At 38.8% G+C, this 17,316-nt stretch overlaps 1 protein-coding gene across 1 annotated transcript in view; it reads left to right on the forward strand.

The window, feature by feature from the left end:
• The window catches only part of ITGA4 (integrin subunit alpha 4), an 89,612-nt gene that overhangs the window by 53,319 nt on the left and 18,977 nt on the right, over nucleotides 1-17,316 (forward strand). Inside the window, exons 16-17 of the mRNA XM_027055363.2 lie at nucleotides 9,595-9,744; nucleotides 11,859-11,935. Coding sequence (XP_026911164.1) covers nucleotides 9,595-9,744; nucleotides 11,859-11,935 — 227 coding nt within the window. The remainder of the gene's footprint in view (nucleotides 1-9,594; nucleotides 9,745-11,858; nucleotides 11,936-17,316) is intronic.

Raw genomic sequence — 17,316 nt, forward strand, 5'->3', positions numbered from 1 at the left:
GTAATTTAATAAAATCCTCTCCATGCATAAGAATGGAAAAGTAATGAGAGATCTCAGGTACTCTGTTTCATGCCCCAAATCGTCCAGATACCACTTAATTAATACAAGTCTAATACTTGGTATGTAACTCATTTTCTACTTAATGTTCATTGATTGGCAATAGTCAGATTTTCTTTTTCATTAAATTCCTTCCAAACGTTCACCTGAATATCCTATTATAAGAAGCTGAAATTCAGTAATATCTTGATTGGTTTATATAGCTATATTTTGAAGCGACATCTACATAATTAATCTCTAACATCTGTTGATATCTGAAATGCCAGGCATTGTTCTCAGTAAGTATTTTACAAACATCATGCCACTGGATTCTCATGACAATAGGTATAGGCATCATGAGAATCATCATTATCCCCATTTTCGATGAGGTTAATTGAGCCATAGACAGATGAAGTAATTTGCTCAAGGTCACACAGATACAGATAGGGTTGCACCTGAGATTGGAAGCCCAGTTACTGTACCTCCAGGCCTCTTGTTTTTAAGCATGGTATACATATATTGATAGTTATAAATAATGTAAAAAGAAAAATTATCTTTTTTATTTACATAAGGACATAGAATAGTCTTTTAAGTGATAAATCCTCTTGATTAATTTACTTCATTGACTGTATCCAAAGTTACTACAGATGTAAGTAGCACAGCCATCATCTGTATTACAGGCATTTTTTTCCTACCCATTCGGGATTACTAATTGAGCTTTACAAATTACTTGTTCTTCATTTGCTTTCAGGCAGTAATGTTTAAGCCATCTTCTAATCTTAAAATGTTTATAGGTACTAAAACCTTGTTCCACTAACGTTATGGACTAGGAGTTCTGTAAATAACAATGCCATGGATCTACTCAGGAACTGAATAAATAGAAACCTCAATTATGGGTTAAGGTAATATATCTAGCCCTGATGCAAACACTTGAGTCTATTTAATGTTTAAAAGGAACTTTGTTGAATTTCTGTTTTAAAAGGAGAAGAACCTAGAGAGTGAAACGAGTATATGAAAAGTAGAGTCAAACTGTGATATAAAGAAACTAATTCTTGGGGCGCCTGGGTGGCTCAGTTGGTTAAGCGACCGACTTCAGCTCAGGTCATGATCTCGCAATCCGTGAGTTCGAGCCCCGTGTCAGGCTCTGTGCTGACAGCTCGGAGCCTAGAGCCTGTTTCGGATTCTGTGTTTCCCTCTCTCTGACCCTCCCCCGTTCATGCTCTGTCTCTCTCTGTCTCAAAAATAAATAAACGTTAAAAAAAATTAAAAAAAAAGAAACTAATTCTTCAAATATTTCCTGAGTATAGTAACAATTCTAATATCAAGAAAAGTAAAAACGGTCTAGTTCCATGTAGATAGACTTGGTCTACTGATTGTTAACTGCGTTCTCAAATCCTGAGATACAATGTCTCTGTTTAATTTTTGTTGTGCTTAAGATACTTGTTTTATAGGTTTGTCATCAACATATCTCATTTCATGCAATTTAATTAAATTGTCTCCTGAATTCTGTTAAAATCCTCCTGGATTACTTTATCAGTAAAATTTTATTTGCCTACCTACTTAGAGAAGGAGAAAAAGAAAGGAGTCTGTTTTTGTCAAGTACACTTTGAAGATCTCATTTCGGTCTAAAGAGGGCTCAGATTAAGGGCTTTTTAAGTGATACCATGTTTTATATATTACTGGACTCCCATATTTTTTTATAGACCTGAGATTCTAGAACAATTTTACTATCAAAGTTATCCTTTAATTGAATGCTAAATGATTTCAAAGTTATTTTCCTGTCACTTATTTTACTATTGGTACATATATGTGTGTTAGGAAACAAATTTGATAGTATGTAGTTGTATCCTTTGGGTAAATACCTTTTTTGTACCCTTTGGGTAAATACCTAGTAGTGCAATTGCTGGGTCATAGGATAGTTTTATCTTTAACTTTCCCAGGAACCTCCACACTGTTATCCACAGTGGCTGTTCCAGCTTGCATTCCCACCAATAGTGCAAGAGGGTTCCCCTTTCTCTGCATCCTGACCAACATCTGCTGTTTCCCGGGTTGTTAATTTTAGTCATTCTGACAGGTGTGAGGTGGTATCTCATTGTGGTTTTTGTTTTTCCTTGATGATAAGTAATGTTGAATATCTTTTCATGTGTCTCTTTGTCATTTGTATGTCTTCTTTGGAGAAGTCTTCTCATGTCTTCTGGCCATTTCTTAACTGTATTATCTTTGGGGTGTTGAGTTTGATAAGTTCGTCACAGATTTTAGATATTAACCCTTTATCCTGTATGTCATTGGCAACTATCTTCTCCCATCCCATTGGTTGCCTTTTAGTTTTGTTGATTGTTTCCTTTGCCAAGAGCTTTTTATCTTGATGAGGTCCCAATAGTTCATGTTTGCTTTTGTTTCCCTTGCCTCCAGAGACTTGTCTTGTACGAAGTTGCTGCAGCCAAGGTCACAGGGGTTGCTGCCTGTGTTCTCTTCTAGGGTTTTGATGGTTTCCCGTCTCACATTTAGGGTTTTCATCCATTTTGAGTTTATTTTTGTGTATGGTGTAAGAAAGTGGTCCAGGTTCATTCTTCTGCATGTTGCTGTCCAGTTTTCCAAACACCGTTTGCTGAAGAGACTGTCTTTTTCCCATTAGATATTCTTTCCTGCTCTGTCAACAATTAGTTGACCATGTCGTTTGGGGTCCATTTCTGGGTCCTCTGTTCTGTTCCATTAATCTGTGTCTGTTTTTGTGCAAGTACTATACTGTCTTGATGATGACAGCTTTGTAATACAGCTTGAAGTCCAGAATTGTGATGCTTCCAGATTTGATTTTTCTTTTTCAATGTTACTTTGGCTTTTCGGGATCTTTTCTGATTCCATACAAATTTTAAAATCATTTGCTCTAGCTCTGTGAAGCATGCTGGTGCTATTTTGATAGGGATTGCATTGAATATGTAGGTTTCTTTGGGTAGTATAGAAATTTTAACAATATTTGTTCTTCCACTCCATGAGCATGGAGTGTTTTTTCCATTTTTTTGTGTTGTCTTCAATTTTATTCATAAGTGTTCTATAGTTTTCAGCATACACATTTTTTTTAACCTCTTTGGTTAGGTTTATTCCTAGGTGTCTTAATGGTTTTTGGTGCAGTTGTAAATGGGACTGATTCCTTCATAATTCTTTCTGCTGTTTCATTATTGGTGTATAGAAATGTAATGGATTTGTTGATTTTTATATCCTGTGACTTTGCTGAATTCATGTACCCGTTCTAGCAATTTTTTGGTGGAGTCTTTGGGTTTTCCACAAAGAGTAACATGTCATCTGCAAATATTGAAAGTTTGATTTCTTCCTTGCCTTTTATTTCTTTTTGTTGTCTGATTGCTGAGGCTAGGACTTTGAGTACTGTGTTGAACAACAGTGGTGAGGGTGGATGTTACTGTTATGTTCTTGACCTTAGAGGATGATATTAGCTGTGGGTCTTTCATATATGGCCTTTATGATGTTGAGGTATGTTCCTTCTATTACTACTTTTTTGAGGGTTTTTATCAAGAAAGGATACTGTATTTTATCTAATGCTTTTTCTGCATCTATTGAACCATATGGTTCTTCTCCTTTTCTTAATGTGGTATATCACATTGATTTGCAGATTCTGAGGAATAAATCCCACTTGATCATGGTGAATAATTCTTTTAATATACTGAGGTTTCAATTTGCTAGTGTCTTAGAATTTTTGCACCATTGTTCATCAGAGATATTGGTCTGCAACTTTCCATTTTAGTGGGATATTTGTCTGGTTTTGGAACCAAGGTAATGTTGGCCTCATAGAATGAGTTTGTAAGTTTTCCTTCCATTTCTTTTTGTTGGAACAGTTCCAAAAGGATAGGTATTCTTTTTTGGATGGTTGGTAGAATTCCCCTGGGAAGCCATCTGGCCCTGTACTCTTGCTTATTGAGAGATTTTTTTTTATTACTGATTCAATTTCCTTATTTGTAACGGGTATCTTCAAATTTTCTAGTTCTTCCTGTTTCAGTTTTGGTAGTTTATATGTTTCTATATTTTTATTCATTTGTTCCAGGTTGCCCAATTTATTGGCATCTCATTGCTCATAATATTCTCTTATAATTGTATTTTTGTGGTTTTGGTGGTGGTCTCTCTTCTTTCATTCATGATTTTATCGGTTTGGGTCCTTTCTCTTTTCTTTTTGGTAAGTCTGGCTAGGGTTTTATCAATTTTGTTAATTCTTTCAAAAACCAGCTCCTGGTTTAGTTGATCTGCTTTTTGTTTTTGTTTTTTTCTATATAACTTGTTTTTGCTCTCATCTTTGTTATTTCCCTTCTTTTGCTGGTTTTGGGCTTTATTTGCTGTCCTTTTTCCAGCTTTTTTAGGTGTAAGGTTAGGTTGTATATTTGAGATTTTTCTTCCTTCTTGAGGAAGGCCTGAATTGCTATATACTTCCCTCTTAGGACTGCCTTTACACTTTTGGACTGTTATATTTTCATTTTCATTGGCTTCAATGTATTTTTTCATTTCTTCTTTAATTTCCTGGTTAACCGATCCACTCATTCTTTAACAGGATGTTCTTTAACCTCCATGTATTTGAGGGCTTTAAATTTTTTTCTTGTGGTTGACTTCAAGTTTCAGAGTGTTGTGGTCTGAAAATATGCATGGTACGATCTCGATCTTTTTGTAGTGGTTGAGGCCTGATTTGTGACCCAGTATGTGATCTATTCTGGAAAAAGTTCCTTGTGCACTTGAAAAGAACGTGTATTCTGTTTCGTTAGGATGAAATGCTCTGAATATATCTGTTAAGTCCATCTTGTTCAGTGTGTCATTCAAAGCCATTGTTTCCTTGTTTATCTTCTGCTTAGATGACCTATCTATTGATGTAGGTATGGTGTTAAAGTCCCCTACTATTACTGTATTATTATCAATGAGTTTGTTATTAATCGATTTATATATTTGGCTTCTATCAAGTTGGGGGCATAAATATTTACAATTATTAGCTCTTCTTGTTGGATAGACCCCCTTTATTATGATATAATATCCTTGATTTCTTACTATCATCTTTGGTTTAAAATCTAGTTTGTCTGGGGGCACCTGGGTGGCTCAGTCAGTTAAGCATCCAACTTTAGCTTAAGTCATGATCTCATGGTTTGTGAGTTCTAGCCCCATGTTGGGCTCTGGGCAGACACTGCTGAGCCTGCTTCGGGTTCTCTGTCTCCCTCTCTCTCTGCCCTTCCCCCACTTGCACACACTCTCTCTCTGTCTCAAAAATAAATAAACATTTAAAAAATAAAGTCTTATTTGTCTGATATAAGTATGGCTACTCCAGCTTTCTTTGATGTCCATTGGCATGATAACTGGTTCTCCACCCCTTCCCTTTCATTTTGGACGTGTCTTTGGGTCTAAAATGAGTCTCTTGTAAGCAGCATACCAAAAGGTCTTTTTTTTTTTTTTTTTAACAATCCATTCTGATACCCTGTATCTTTTGACTAGAACATTTAGTCTATTTACATTCAGAGTAATTATCAATAGATATGATAGATATGAATTTAGTGCTGCTGTATTACCTATAAAGTTGCTGTACATTTAGATTGTCTCTGTTGCTTTCTAGTCTTTGTTGCTTTTGGTCTCTCTTTCCTACTTAAAGTGTCCCCTTTAATAATTCTTGAAGAACTGGTTTAGTTTTTGCTTGTCTTGGAAAACTTTTATCTCTCCTTCTATTCTGAATGACTGCCTTGCTGAATAAAGTATTCTTGGATGCATATGTTTCCTGTTTAGCATGATGAATATATTATGCCACTCCTTCCTGGTCTGCCAACTTTCTGTGGACAGGTCTTCTGCTAACTTTATGTGTCTACCCTTGAAGGTTAAGGACCTTTTGTCCCTAACTGCTTTCAGAATTTTCTTTATATTTTTCAGGTTTCACTATGATATGTCATGGTGTTAACCTGTTTTTGTTGATTTTGAGTGGAATCCTCTGTGTCCCTTGGACTTGAATGCCTATTTCCTTCCCCCAGATTAGGGAGGTTATCAGCTATAATGTGTTCAAATAAACCTTCTATCCCTTTTTCCTGCTTTTTTTTTTTTTTTCTGGGACTCCTATGATACATATGTTATTGCACTTTGTAGAATCACTGATTTCCCTAAGTCTGTATTCATGATCTTACAGTTTTCTTTCCCTCTCCTTTTCAGCTTCATTATTTTCCATAATTTTATCTTCTATATAACCTATTCAGTCCTCTGCTTCCTCCATCCTTTAATCACATCCAGTCGGTTTTGCATTTCAGGTATAGCATTTGTTATTTCAGCCTGACTAGTTTTTAGGTCTCTTTCTCTGCAGCAAGTGTTTCTCTGGTGTTTTATATGCTTTTTTTCAAGTCTAGCTAGTATTCTTATGACTGTTATTCTAAATTCTTACTTAGATATATTACTTACCTTTTTTGAGCACATCCCTGGCTGTGTTTCTTCTTGATCTTTCTTTGGGGGAGAATTCCCCGTCTTGTCATTTTATCTAGTTTTCTGTCTTTTGTGTTAATGAAAGCTTGTTGTATTTTCTGCTCCTAAGTGTAATGCTATATTAAGAAGGGGTTATACTCTGTCTAGAGCATGGTGCTTCAGGAAATGCTTCGGGTGTGAAATGCTTCTGCTGCTTTCTCCCAGATCAGTCCTCTGCAGAGTTCCTCCTTGCTTTCACTGGGGAGTGTTTGGATCTTTAACTAGGTGTGCTTTGATTTGTTTGTTAAAATAAGCCTGATTTAAAACAACAACAACAAAAAAAAACCTCATCCAGAAAAAGAGAAAGGAAAAGGAATAAAAAAGAAAACAAACAAAAAACTATAAACCTGATTCCAAAGAAAAAGAAAATAAAAAAAGATGGGAAAAAAAGAAAGAAAAGAAATAAAAAGCCTGATCAAAAAAAAAAAAAGGAACAAAAAACTATAAGCCTGATTCCAAAAAAGAGAGGAAAAAGACAAGAAAAAGGAAAAAAAAAAAAAAAAGCACCTGCTCCTATTTCCACCAGAACTGAAACTGATACTTTAGAGTACTCTGTGATCAGTAGACTTGGTTGGAGTGTCTACGTTGGTCCTCTGGGGGAGAGGCCGGCTGTGCTGGCTCACAGAGCTGACCTAGTAAAGATGCTCCTACAGGGTGGGGGTGGGGTTTGGTATAAGTGATTCCACCCTCCACTGGGGGCACTGTGTTGCTCACTGAAGTCCAACCCTGCTAGTAGGCAGCGGGGAAGATGGTGTTACTCTGCTTTCTAGTCCCCAGGTCTGGGAACTCTCACCAGCCACTGTTCAGGAAACCCTTACAGACACGCACACAATCTCCCCTCCTGTGCCCCAGACTTCCATCAGATCCTTGCACTCAACCTGTCTGTGCCTGGGCCATTGACATGCCTGGCGCCACAGCTCTTCTGTGTTTTAGTTCTAGTGCGCGGCTGGGATTCAAAACTCCAAATCTTTTTTTTTTTAGTATAATTTGTCAAATTGACTTGCATACAACACCCACTGCTCATCCCAACAAGTTCCCTCCTCAATGCCCATCACCCACTTTCCCCTCTCCTCCACCCCCCATCAACCCTCAGTTTGTTCTCTGTATTTAAGAGTCTCTTATGGTTTGCCTCCCTCCCTCTCTGTTTAGTAACTTTTTTTTCCTCTTCTCCTCCCCCATGGTCTTCTGTTAAGTTTCTCAAGATCCACATATGAGTGAAAACATATGGTATCTGTCTTTCTCTGGCTGACTTAGTTAACTTAGCTTAATACCCTCCAGTTCCATCCTCGTTGCTGCAAATGGCCAGATTTCATTCTTTCTCATTGCAAAGTAGTATTCCATTGTATATAGAAATCACATCTTCTTTATCCATTCATCAGTTGATGGACATTTAGGCTCTTTCCATAATTTGGCTATTGTAAAACTCTAAATCTTAAAGGATTACACTCCTCTTCTCTGGAGTAGAGTCTTGCAGTGCTGTGCCTGGTGACTTTCTGTCCCAGAAAAGCAGCTGCAGGGCTGTGCAGGTGCCTGGAGTTTATGGTGAAGCACAGAGAAAAGCTGCAACCAGTTATCTACCTTCTGCACATGCTTCTATCCCCTGCTGTTGAATGGCTACTCAAAGGTGCCACCCAGGTCTTTTGTCCTTAGGAAATATATCCTTCCAAATGCACTCCAGGAAGCAGAATGCTGTCTCCCAGAGTGACCCAGGGAATCCCCATACCACTCTGTCCACTCTCAGGGGCCTCTACCCTCCTTCTCCCCAGGAGCACCGACACCCTCCTAGATCAACTCCGGTGAATGGCACGAACTTCCAGAACCTCAGAATTTGAGCTCTAATGTTGGCAAAAACTTGTGATAGTCCATTCCTCCCAATTCCCCAGTCGTTGGTTTTAGGGGAATGCTTTTTTTTGCCTAAACCCAATGGGATGCTCACACTCTCTTGCTCCTGCGCGCACACGCTGTCTCTCTCTCGCTCTCGCGCTCTCTCTCTCTCTCGCTCTCTCCTATGCAGAAAGGGTTCCCTACCCTACATGGCACTATAGCTTTTCTTTCCCCCACCTCACGTCTCTGCACTTCATACCTCAAATTATGAAGATTGTTCTCTTAATCCCTAGATCGATTTCCTAGGTGTTTCCTAGGTGTTCAAAATGATTTGATATTGCTCTAGCTGTGTTCAAGGGACAAGACTAGCCCAGGGTCCCTCTACTACACTGCCATCCTGACTACTCCCTCTGTAGTATATTCTTTTTTAATGGGGAGGCTAGTGAATAATCATATAAAAAATAATTTAAAAACTTTTTAATGTTTATTTATCTTAGAGAGATAGAGCATGAGTGGAAGAAGGGAAGAGAGAGAGGGTGACACAGAATCTGAAGCAGGCTCTAGGCTCTGTGCTGACAGCTCAACACGGGACTCAAACTCACAAACTGTGAGATCGTGATCTGAGCTGAAGTTGGATGCCTAACTGAAAATACAGGAAATAACTTTCCTACATACCATTTATAATCTATTTAGAAATATAATTGGAAAAGCTCCACAAATAATAGCAAAGAAAATGATATATTTAATAATAAATGTAAAATCAAATGAATCACATTGAATTAAAACGTTACTGAGAGATATAAAAAGAAAACTTGAATAAATTGAGAGAGATCTCTTATTTCTACAGGTCTGCTACACAGAAATGTTAAATAGACTAAAATGTTGATTAGTTCTTTGAAATGATTTACAAAGAATTTGTAATGGAAAAAGCTTATGATATAATGTCAGGTGAAGACAGGTATGCCAAGAAAATATCACAAAAGTATGTCCAAATGTAAAACTACGTAACTATTACAGGATGGATAGGTTTTTTTCTATTTTTACACTTTTTGTGTCTTTTCCAATAAACATAAGTGCTTATGGAATGTGGAAAAAAACCCACATTCAATGTATTTTAACAATTTAGATGAAAGGGTAAATAGTTTGTTTACCTTTCCTATGTTTGGCCTTAATGCAAGAAAAGAGGAGCTTTATGTCTATGTTTTTTGATTCACATGCTTATTCTGATTTCTAACTGATGGTTTTATATTCCCTTAGAAAGATGTGCGGGACATCCTCACCCCAATTCAGATTGAAGCTGCTTACCACCTTGGGCATCACGTCATCAGTAAACGAAGTACAGAGGAATTCCCCCCTCTTCAACCAATTCTTCAGCAAAAGAAAGAAAAAGACAGAATTGAAAAAACGGTAAGAATATTTTCCTTTGTTCCAAACATTATGTGCATATAACTCAGTTTTTGAAATATTGCATAATTCTGGGGAAATGAATTCTCTTTCTGAATTCTTTAAAATTTTTTAAATCAATTTTCTTAATATACGGAGAGATTTATGCTGTGCCTTATTTTCCACTTTTCTTTACTTTTTATATTCCCTTTAGGATATTGAGCTCTGAGTGTGTTTCCATATGCATTTAGTTCAAGAAATGGTTTCCCATATACATGAGATGTTAATTTTCCCTCCTTGATACTTTCATATTCAACTATAGGCTTTTTAGCCACATCCCAGGACCCATTGCATTTTGAGATGGATCCTGCATTCTAACCAGTGGGCTGCTTTTTCTAGCGTATCCCCTAATAGCTCCGTTTCACTGGCAGATTGTTTACTCCCAGGAATCCGGTTGTTCGGACCTTTACTGTCCAACAGTGTCATCAACAGGATGTTTGGAGGCATGTTTTAAAGCATTTGCTAATGGTACACAATGTAAAAGGCAGAAGTGACATTTATTATTTTTTTAAATATGAAAATTATTGCCAAATTGGTTTCCATACAACACCCAGTGTGCTCATCCCAACAGGTGCCCTCCTCAATGCCCATCACCCACTTTCCCCTCCCTCCCACCCCCATTCAACCCTCAGTTCTCAGTTTTTAAGAGTCTCTTATGTTTTGACATTTAAAGGGCTAGTTCATATCCTGTTTAGAGTAATTGCCCTTAAGTCACCTGTAGATATTCGAGATTACAATCATTGCTCTCTAGAATACTAGATCAAATGAACATAACTTAAGAGCAAGTTTTCTTGATACTCTTATGAATATAATTGTGGAAATCAGTGTTTTCACTCTTCTTTTGAACTTCAATTGTCAATATCAACTATTTTTAAATATGTTTAATAATGAAAAATTCAATATTGTAAGTACACAAGCCAAAACCTTAGCAATTTATAGTTACATTAGAATAATCTGCATTTTGGGGGGCCCTCGGTGGCTCAGTTGGTTAAGCATCCAACTTCGGCTCAGGTCATAATCTTGCGGTCCGTGGGTTCCAGCTCCACATCCTGCTCTGTGCTGACAGCTCAGAGCTTTAGATTCTGTGTCCCTGCCTCTCTCTGCCCCTCCCCCACTCATGCTCTGTCTCGCTCTCTCGAAAGTAAATAAATGTTAAAGAGAAATTAGAATACCCTGCATTTTGATTTTTAGAACAACCTGCTTTACAAGTAAAAGTGGTAGGAAAAATATCACATTTACCTCATCATTTCGAGAAAGATTTACACTTCCCTTCTGCTTCCCCAGGTTGAGGTAGTCTGTGGTCTGACACCCTATCTGACAACATGCTAGTCATTTCCCATTTAATGAACCTAGCTCCTTCTCTGACTTGGTAGATTTCTCTCAGCATCTTTCCCTTTTTACCTGTTCCTCTTAGCTTCCTTTTTATCTCTCTCCACTTTTTCCTCTATCTTAGACCTCAGGTCTTCCCACGTACCTCTTAGTATCTCTGGGTCCTATTAAAATGTTCCGAGTTAAATAAGTTCTGGAACCCTTAGGATAGACTATCATTTAATTTAGCTCCAGGTGTCCTCCAGTAAAATTTCTAACTTTCTACATTTTGCTGTTTTCACTAAATGGAGGCTCACCTCCCATCACCTGTGAAAAGTGCATGCCATGCTTCTTAGTCATAAGTGGGATCACACGGTAGCACCAGAAAATTGAGAGGAATTTGGCGAAGGACACCCTGGCAGCACAGGCTTTAAATACCTACCTAGGGTACTACCTCAGTCTGCTTAAACTCATTTTTTTTATAGCAATTGTAGAAGAAACACTAATCTTTCCATTTAACACATCTAGGCTTTATGTTAACCTGTTGGAAGAACTTGGTACCTTTTAGTCCTGCAGTTACTTGTCATTGGAACTGTGACTAATTCTCAAATCAAACTCCAAAAGGGACAAAGTGAGGTGTTCATCGATTTTATTTCACTTTTCTCATGTACTACAGATGGCAATTTCTTTCTAAAAAAAAAAAAAAAAAGCATAGAAGCATACCTCCTTATTAAACTAACATAAAAAATACTGTTCTGTTTTACTTCCAGATAAATTTTGCAAGATTTTGTGCCCACCAAAATTGCTCTGCTGACTTACAGGTTTCTGGGAGAATTGGATTTTTTAAGTAAGTGTAGTTTCCTGTTCCTCAGTGAGATGGGTAACGGGTGTGTGCTTGTCTGTTCTGAAGAGACTAATCCTTGGGGATTAGAGGCATTCAGTGAATTGAACAACATTCTGCTGAGAGAGATGAAGAGGGCTGTATATCCCTCCCTGAACATATATACTCAGAGCTAACCACTTTTTGAAAGAATGAGAATATGTGAGCACCAAGGTTTTAATCTTTTACTGACCACTCAGGAGATATTTCAGGATTTAATTGTGCCTTGGGTTATCATTATTGTAGTTATGTTTTAGACATTGTAAGTGCCTGTTAATAGAGTTTAGGTGGCAAAATGGGCTAACATCCACTAACATAAGGATTAGTTTTTTTTAATCATCCACAAACTGGTTACATAAGTCAGACTGATGTACAAAACAAAAGAAATACCTAAATGTATATATGGCACATTTGAAAGGGAATAAACCACTTTGTTTCTCTAAATTCATGGATGGGGGGACAGTAAAAAGAGAATACATGTATCATGCCAAGAATAATGCCTCCACAAGACATAGTGAAAATTAGATAAAGGTTGCTTGCTTCTACTATTTTATCATGGGAAATAAGCCACTGCAACTTTGTATCCTGTCTAAATACCTTATTTGGAAATTGCTCTGTGTACTAGGAGAAATGAGGACCAGAGAGAGAGAATCTGAACTTAGGTTGAAGGCTCACTGTGTACAGGAAGTGAAAGAGGAATCCGTGGCAGGACAGGTAAACGGTAAACGATTTTGTGGAGGTAGGGATAGAAAGGAAACAAGTTTAACTGGGGCATGTTGAATCTGGTGCGGTTTCCATATATGCAGCTTTCCTCTTGAAAATCTAGTTCAGGATTGGATTTGGAAGTCTTCTCCCATTAGCAGTGCGCGAGCATGCAGGGCTCGGGGGTGGGGAGATGCGTGGAGATGGGAATTTCAGAGAAAAGAACCAAGGATCAAGTTGGGGAGGAGTTGATTTTATTTAAAGATCTTAACAAGAATAGCAAGTCCCTGGGGGGAAACTGAAGAGGTATCTTTGGAGAACTAAGAAGAGAACCAAACCCATCGTGAAATGGCCAATGGAGAATATAGAAAGAGGGATTTAATACCGTAAAATTTTGTAGAGAGATCAGATACCACAATGCCTGAGGAAAGGTCATGGGAATTGGCATTTAGAACGGACTGGCGGGTGAGAAAAGGCTGTCCCTGGCAAATTGTGAGATGGGAATTTCATTGCAGTAGTAGGCAGTCAGGTCTTAAGGGAAAAATAATATACTGGGGACGAGTAGTTTCAACTGAAGAATTTTTATGTAGTGATGAAATCTTTTATTTATTTAATCATGGAAAAACATGAACACGCGTGAGGGTCAAAGGCAGAGGAAAGACTAAATCCAAGAGAGAAATGTCCTTAAAACCAGGGGGCACTTTTCAGACTCGACCTGAACTCTCCTCTGAAACATCTGACAGCCGCTCACTTCACCTTTTGCACATCTTTCGCTTTAAGTTCCATGTTGCCATAGAACTCGCCTTCTGCTCCTACTTCTCTAGCTTTTTCTCAGTTGTTTTTGGAGGATCCATGCTTTTGGCTCTCCTGGGTTCCTGGACCATTCTCTCTCACCCCTTTCTCACACTCCCATATTTTCCCTGGGTAATCTTGCCCACAGCTGTGACCTCCCCTGGCCTGTCTACACTGCTGTTGCTCGGTATCTCAGAGTTCCACACCTACACTGGCAACTGTCCACTAAGACAGGTCCTGTTGGGGACCCAGTAACTGTCTACCAATGACACACCGATAGTTACCAAGGCCAACAACCTGGAGCTCAGCCTGCATTCTTCTCTTTTATCCCTGAAACACAATAAATTACTTAGTTCTGTGATACTACCACCTAAAGGTGTATTTGTTAATCTGTCCTACTTTTCTATCTCTACCACTATTGTTCCAAACCAGGCGCTCAATATCCTCCCTGGATCACCAGGCTTTCCCACTTTCTGGCCTTTGGGCCTCTGGTTTTGTATTCCAGTTCCTCTACCTGGGGTGATTCCAGAGTGTGAGCTTTCTGACATAAACTCCCTAGCGTTGTTAGCAATGCTGCAGGACTTTTTTCCATTGATGGCAGAATACTTCAGAGTTGCTTGGCCCTGCATGCTTCCCTGAGCCTCTGTATCTTTTTGTTTCTCCCACTTACCTACCTGATTAATTCTTATTTACCTTATAAATCTCAGCTCTTTTCTAGGTAAAGCCCCCTTTGTCTCCAGCTACCCGAACCCAAGTCCTCCTGTGACCCTGGTCCCACTGCACTTAGGCTCACCACCATTACTGTCTGTCTCCACGCTATCCTGTGAGCTGCATCAAGGCAGGTTTCTGGCTTTTCATCCCAGTGCTCCCAGTGTCTAACACAGTGCCTGGAATGCTACAAGTGACTAATGGATGTTTGCTGAGAACAGAGCAAGGGCCCAAGGAAACAGTATGTAATGCGGTCAGACTCAGATGCAGGAGTTCGCCTTAGAGAGAAGTTAAGATTCTCCTTACCCTGAGCTAAGAAATTGTGAAAAGGTGCTTGACAAAGACTAAGAGAGCTCTGTGCGGAAGGAAGAAAATGCAGAGAATTCATGGATGGCCAGGATATAAAGGGAGTTTATGTATGGAAAGCAAAGGCTTTGAGAAAAGACTTGAGAACTTGAAGGGAATGGGAAAAGATTCAAACGAGCTGTTAGGATAAATGGGATAGGAATGAGTAAAAAGGTTGACAAACAGTGTTGAGTACCCTGCTGGGGTGGGATCACATATGGCAGAGAATAAATTAATTCTTTTCACTTAGTCAATGCCAGTATAGCCTTGAGCATCCACAGTTGAGGGCCAAGAAGCCCTAACCTATTTGATTTATAATTGGACTTTATACTTAAATTATCCAGATTAGCTGTTCAAAGAGCCCAAAAACAATGACTACTACCTACTTTGTACCCCAGCATGTAATGTGGTGCCTTTGTTGAGTTATTAGATGAATAATTTACAACCTTCCCATTCATGTATTTATTTTCTTTGTTAAACGCTTAGTTTTCTTAGTGTTTTTGCTGTCACTGGCCTTTGATAAGAAGAGCTGTGGGGGGGAAGCTTATCTAAGCTATAAATAAGTCATGTTTTCATTTTCATAAATCAGACACTCCCATTGTCCCTTTTGTCACCTTTCTCTGCAACCACTCTGGCCGATGAAAAAATGGGGCGTTGAAGTTTATGTGAAAATATCACCATGGATGCTGCTTTCCTGAAGAATGAAAGTACATCTTATTGAATTAAGATATTCTCTCACAATAAATTATATTACCTACTTTACATTTTTAATTTGATCATTTTTCTTGAAATCTATCAAGTTTATTGTGATTTTAAACAGCAGCCAGGGAAGGATAAGGCAGTGTTTCTGAAGGTGTGGCCTTTGAGTCACCTTTATGAGAATCACCTGTAATGCTTATGAGAAATGGAGTTTTCCAGGCCACACACCATCCAAATAGGAATCTATGGGTGCCAGGCCAGACATGTTCAGTAGTCATAGGGCTACGAGTGTTTCTTATCAAACTAAAATGTGGGCAGCGATGTTGTAGTTGAGTTTCAGGTTCGGAGTCAAACTAACCTGGTTCAAGTGGATCTACCATTTAGTAGCTGAATGACCTTTTTAGAGAAGCCTTATCAGTTCTGTAAACCTCTTTCCTCATTGATAAGAAAGTAAAATCATACCTACTCTACAAGGTTGTTTTAAGATAAAATGCAGTGATACAAACCGAGGGCATAGCACAAAGCCTGGAATACATAAAGATTCCTAACAGTTATTGTTGATAACATTGCTGTTGGCATACGTACAGCCTTTGATTAAAAAGTTAGGGCATCTGGTTGGCTCAGTCGGTTAAGCTTTGGACTCTTGATTTCAGCTCAGGCCATAATCTCACAGTTTGTGAGATCCAGCCCTGCCTCAGGCTCCATACTCACAGCAAGGAGCCTGCTTGGGATTCTCTCCTCCCTCTGACCCTCTCTGGGTCACCTGCACATGCTTTCTTTCTCTCTCTCTCTCTCTCTCTCTCTCTCTCTCTCTCTCTCTCAAATGATAAAAAAAAACATAAAAATTTTTAATTAAAAAAAAAAGTTTTAGTTTGGTGATAAAATGAAATAGTGCCAAAGAATCCTAAACATTTTCCACATATGTACTGGTTATTTGCCCAAAGTTTAATGTCTCTTTATGTCCCAAGAAAGCCGCTGATTGACTGGGTCAGAAGTTGTTAGTTTCACGAGGTTTGAGGTGGCAAGGATGCCAGTGTAAGGTATAAGTCCCACATCTTTTGTACCAACTAGGAAAGTTACAGGCTGTTTCTGTTAGGTAAATGATAACTTGAGAAATTTTCAAATGAAAACTCTTAATTAACTTTTAGGCCCACAATGAAGGGTTCTGAAAATTGCTTTGCATTATAACAAATTCTATGCTATCAGACAGAAGTATGCCTCTCTCACCTAGAAGTCCCCTCTCCCTTGTTGGTAATAGTAAGCACATGTGGCCACTCGTTCTATACATTCCCCTGAATATAACTCCACTGATACTAACGGTGTTCATGTGCCTCAGAGCTAGAAACCTGCTTTAGCTAAATGCATTTATTTCCTCAGTAAAGAGCATGAGTTGTGAGAACTGTGGTAGCAGACTGCCTAGAGCAAACTATATAGCACACAGGCACACTCTGTCTCATGTCTTCATTAAGTGGAGGCTTCCCCCGAATGTCTAAATTCTCAGGACAATAAACTCCAATCAAATGGGCTTGCACTGCAAAATGATCAACAAGGATGGTTTTATCAAGATCACAAATCTAATAGCAGGTCACATAGGCTGTTTCAAATCCAGCCTTTCATATAGATTACTGATACAAATGACACTGCTTCCCTTGTCTACCTCAGTCAAGTGTCCCAGGCAAGTGGTGTAGCTTTTCCTGAGCAAGTGCATTCATATCAGTTAGGAATGCTTTTCACTGCAAGTAAGGATACTTGATGAATAGTGCCTTAAACAAGGAAGGCACTTAATTGTTTTGCATAAGAAGCAGAAGGTGGTGGGGCGCCTGGGTGGCTCAGTCGGTTAAGCATCCGACTTCAGCTCAGGTCATGATCTCGCGGTTTGTGAGTTCAAGCCCCGCGTCGGGCTCTGTGCTGCCAGCTCAGAGCCTGGAGCCTGCTTCAGATTCTGTCTCCCCCTCTTTCTGCCCCTCCGCTGCTCATGCTTTGTCTCTCTCCCCAAAATAAATAAATATTAAAAATAAGTAAAGCAGAAAGTGGCTGCAGATTAAATGGGCAGCTAGCAAAATTGGGACATGCATGGTTATCTTTCTAGTTCTCTCGGCTTT

This window comes from Acinonyx jubatus, chromosome C1 (genome assembly GCF_027475565.1).
Source record: "Acinonyx jubatus isolate Ajub_Pintada_27869175 chromosome C1, VMU_Ajub_asm_v1.0, whole genome shotgun sequence".
Taxonomy (NCBI): domain Eukaryota; kingdom Metazoa; phylum Chordata; class Mammalia; order Carnivora; family Felidae; genus Acinonyx; species Acinonyx jubatus.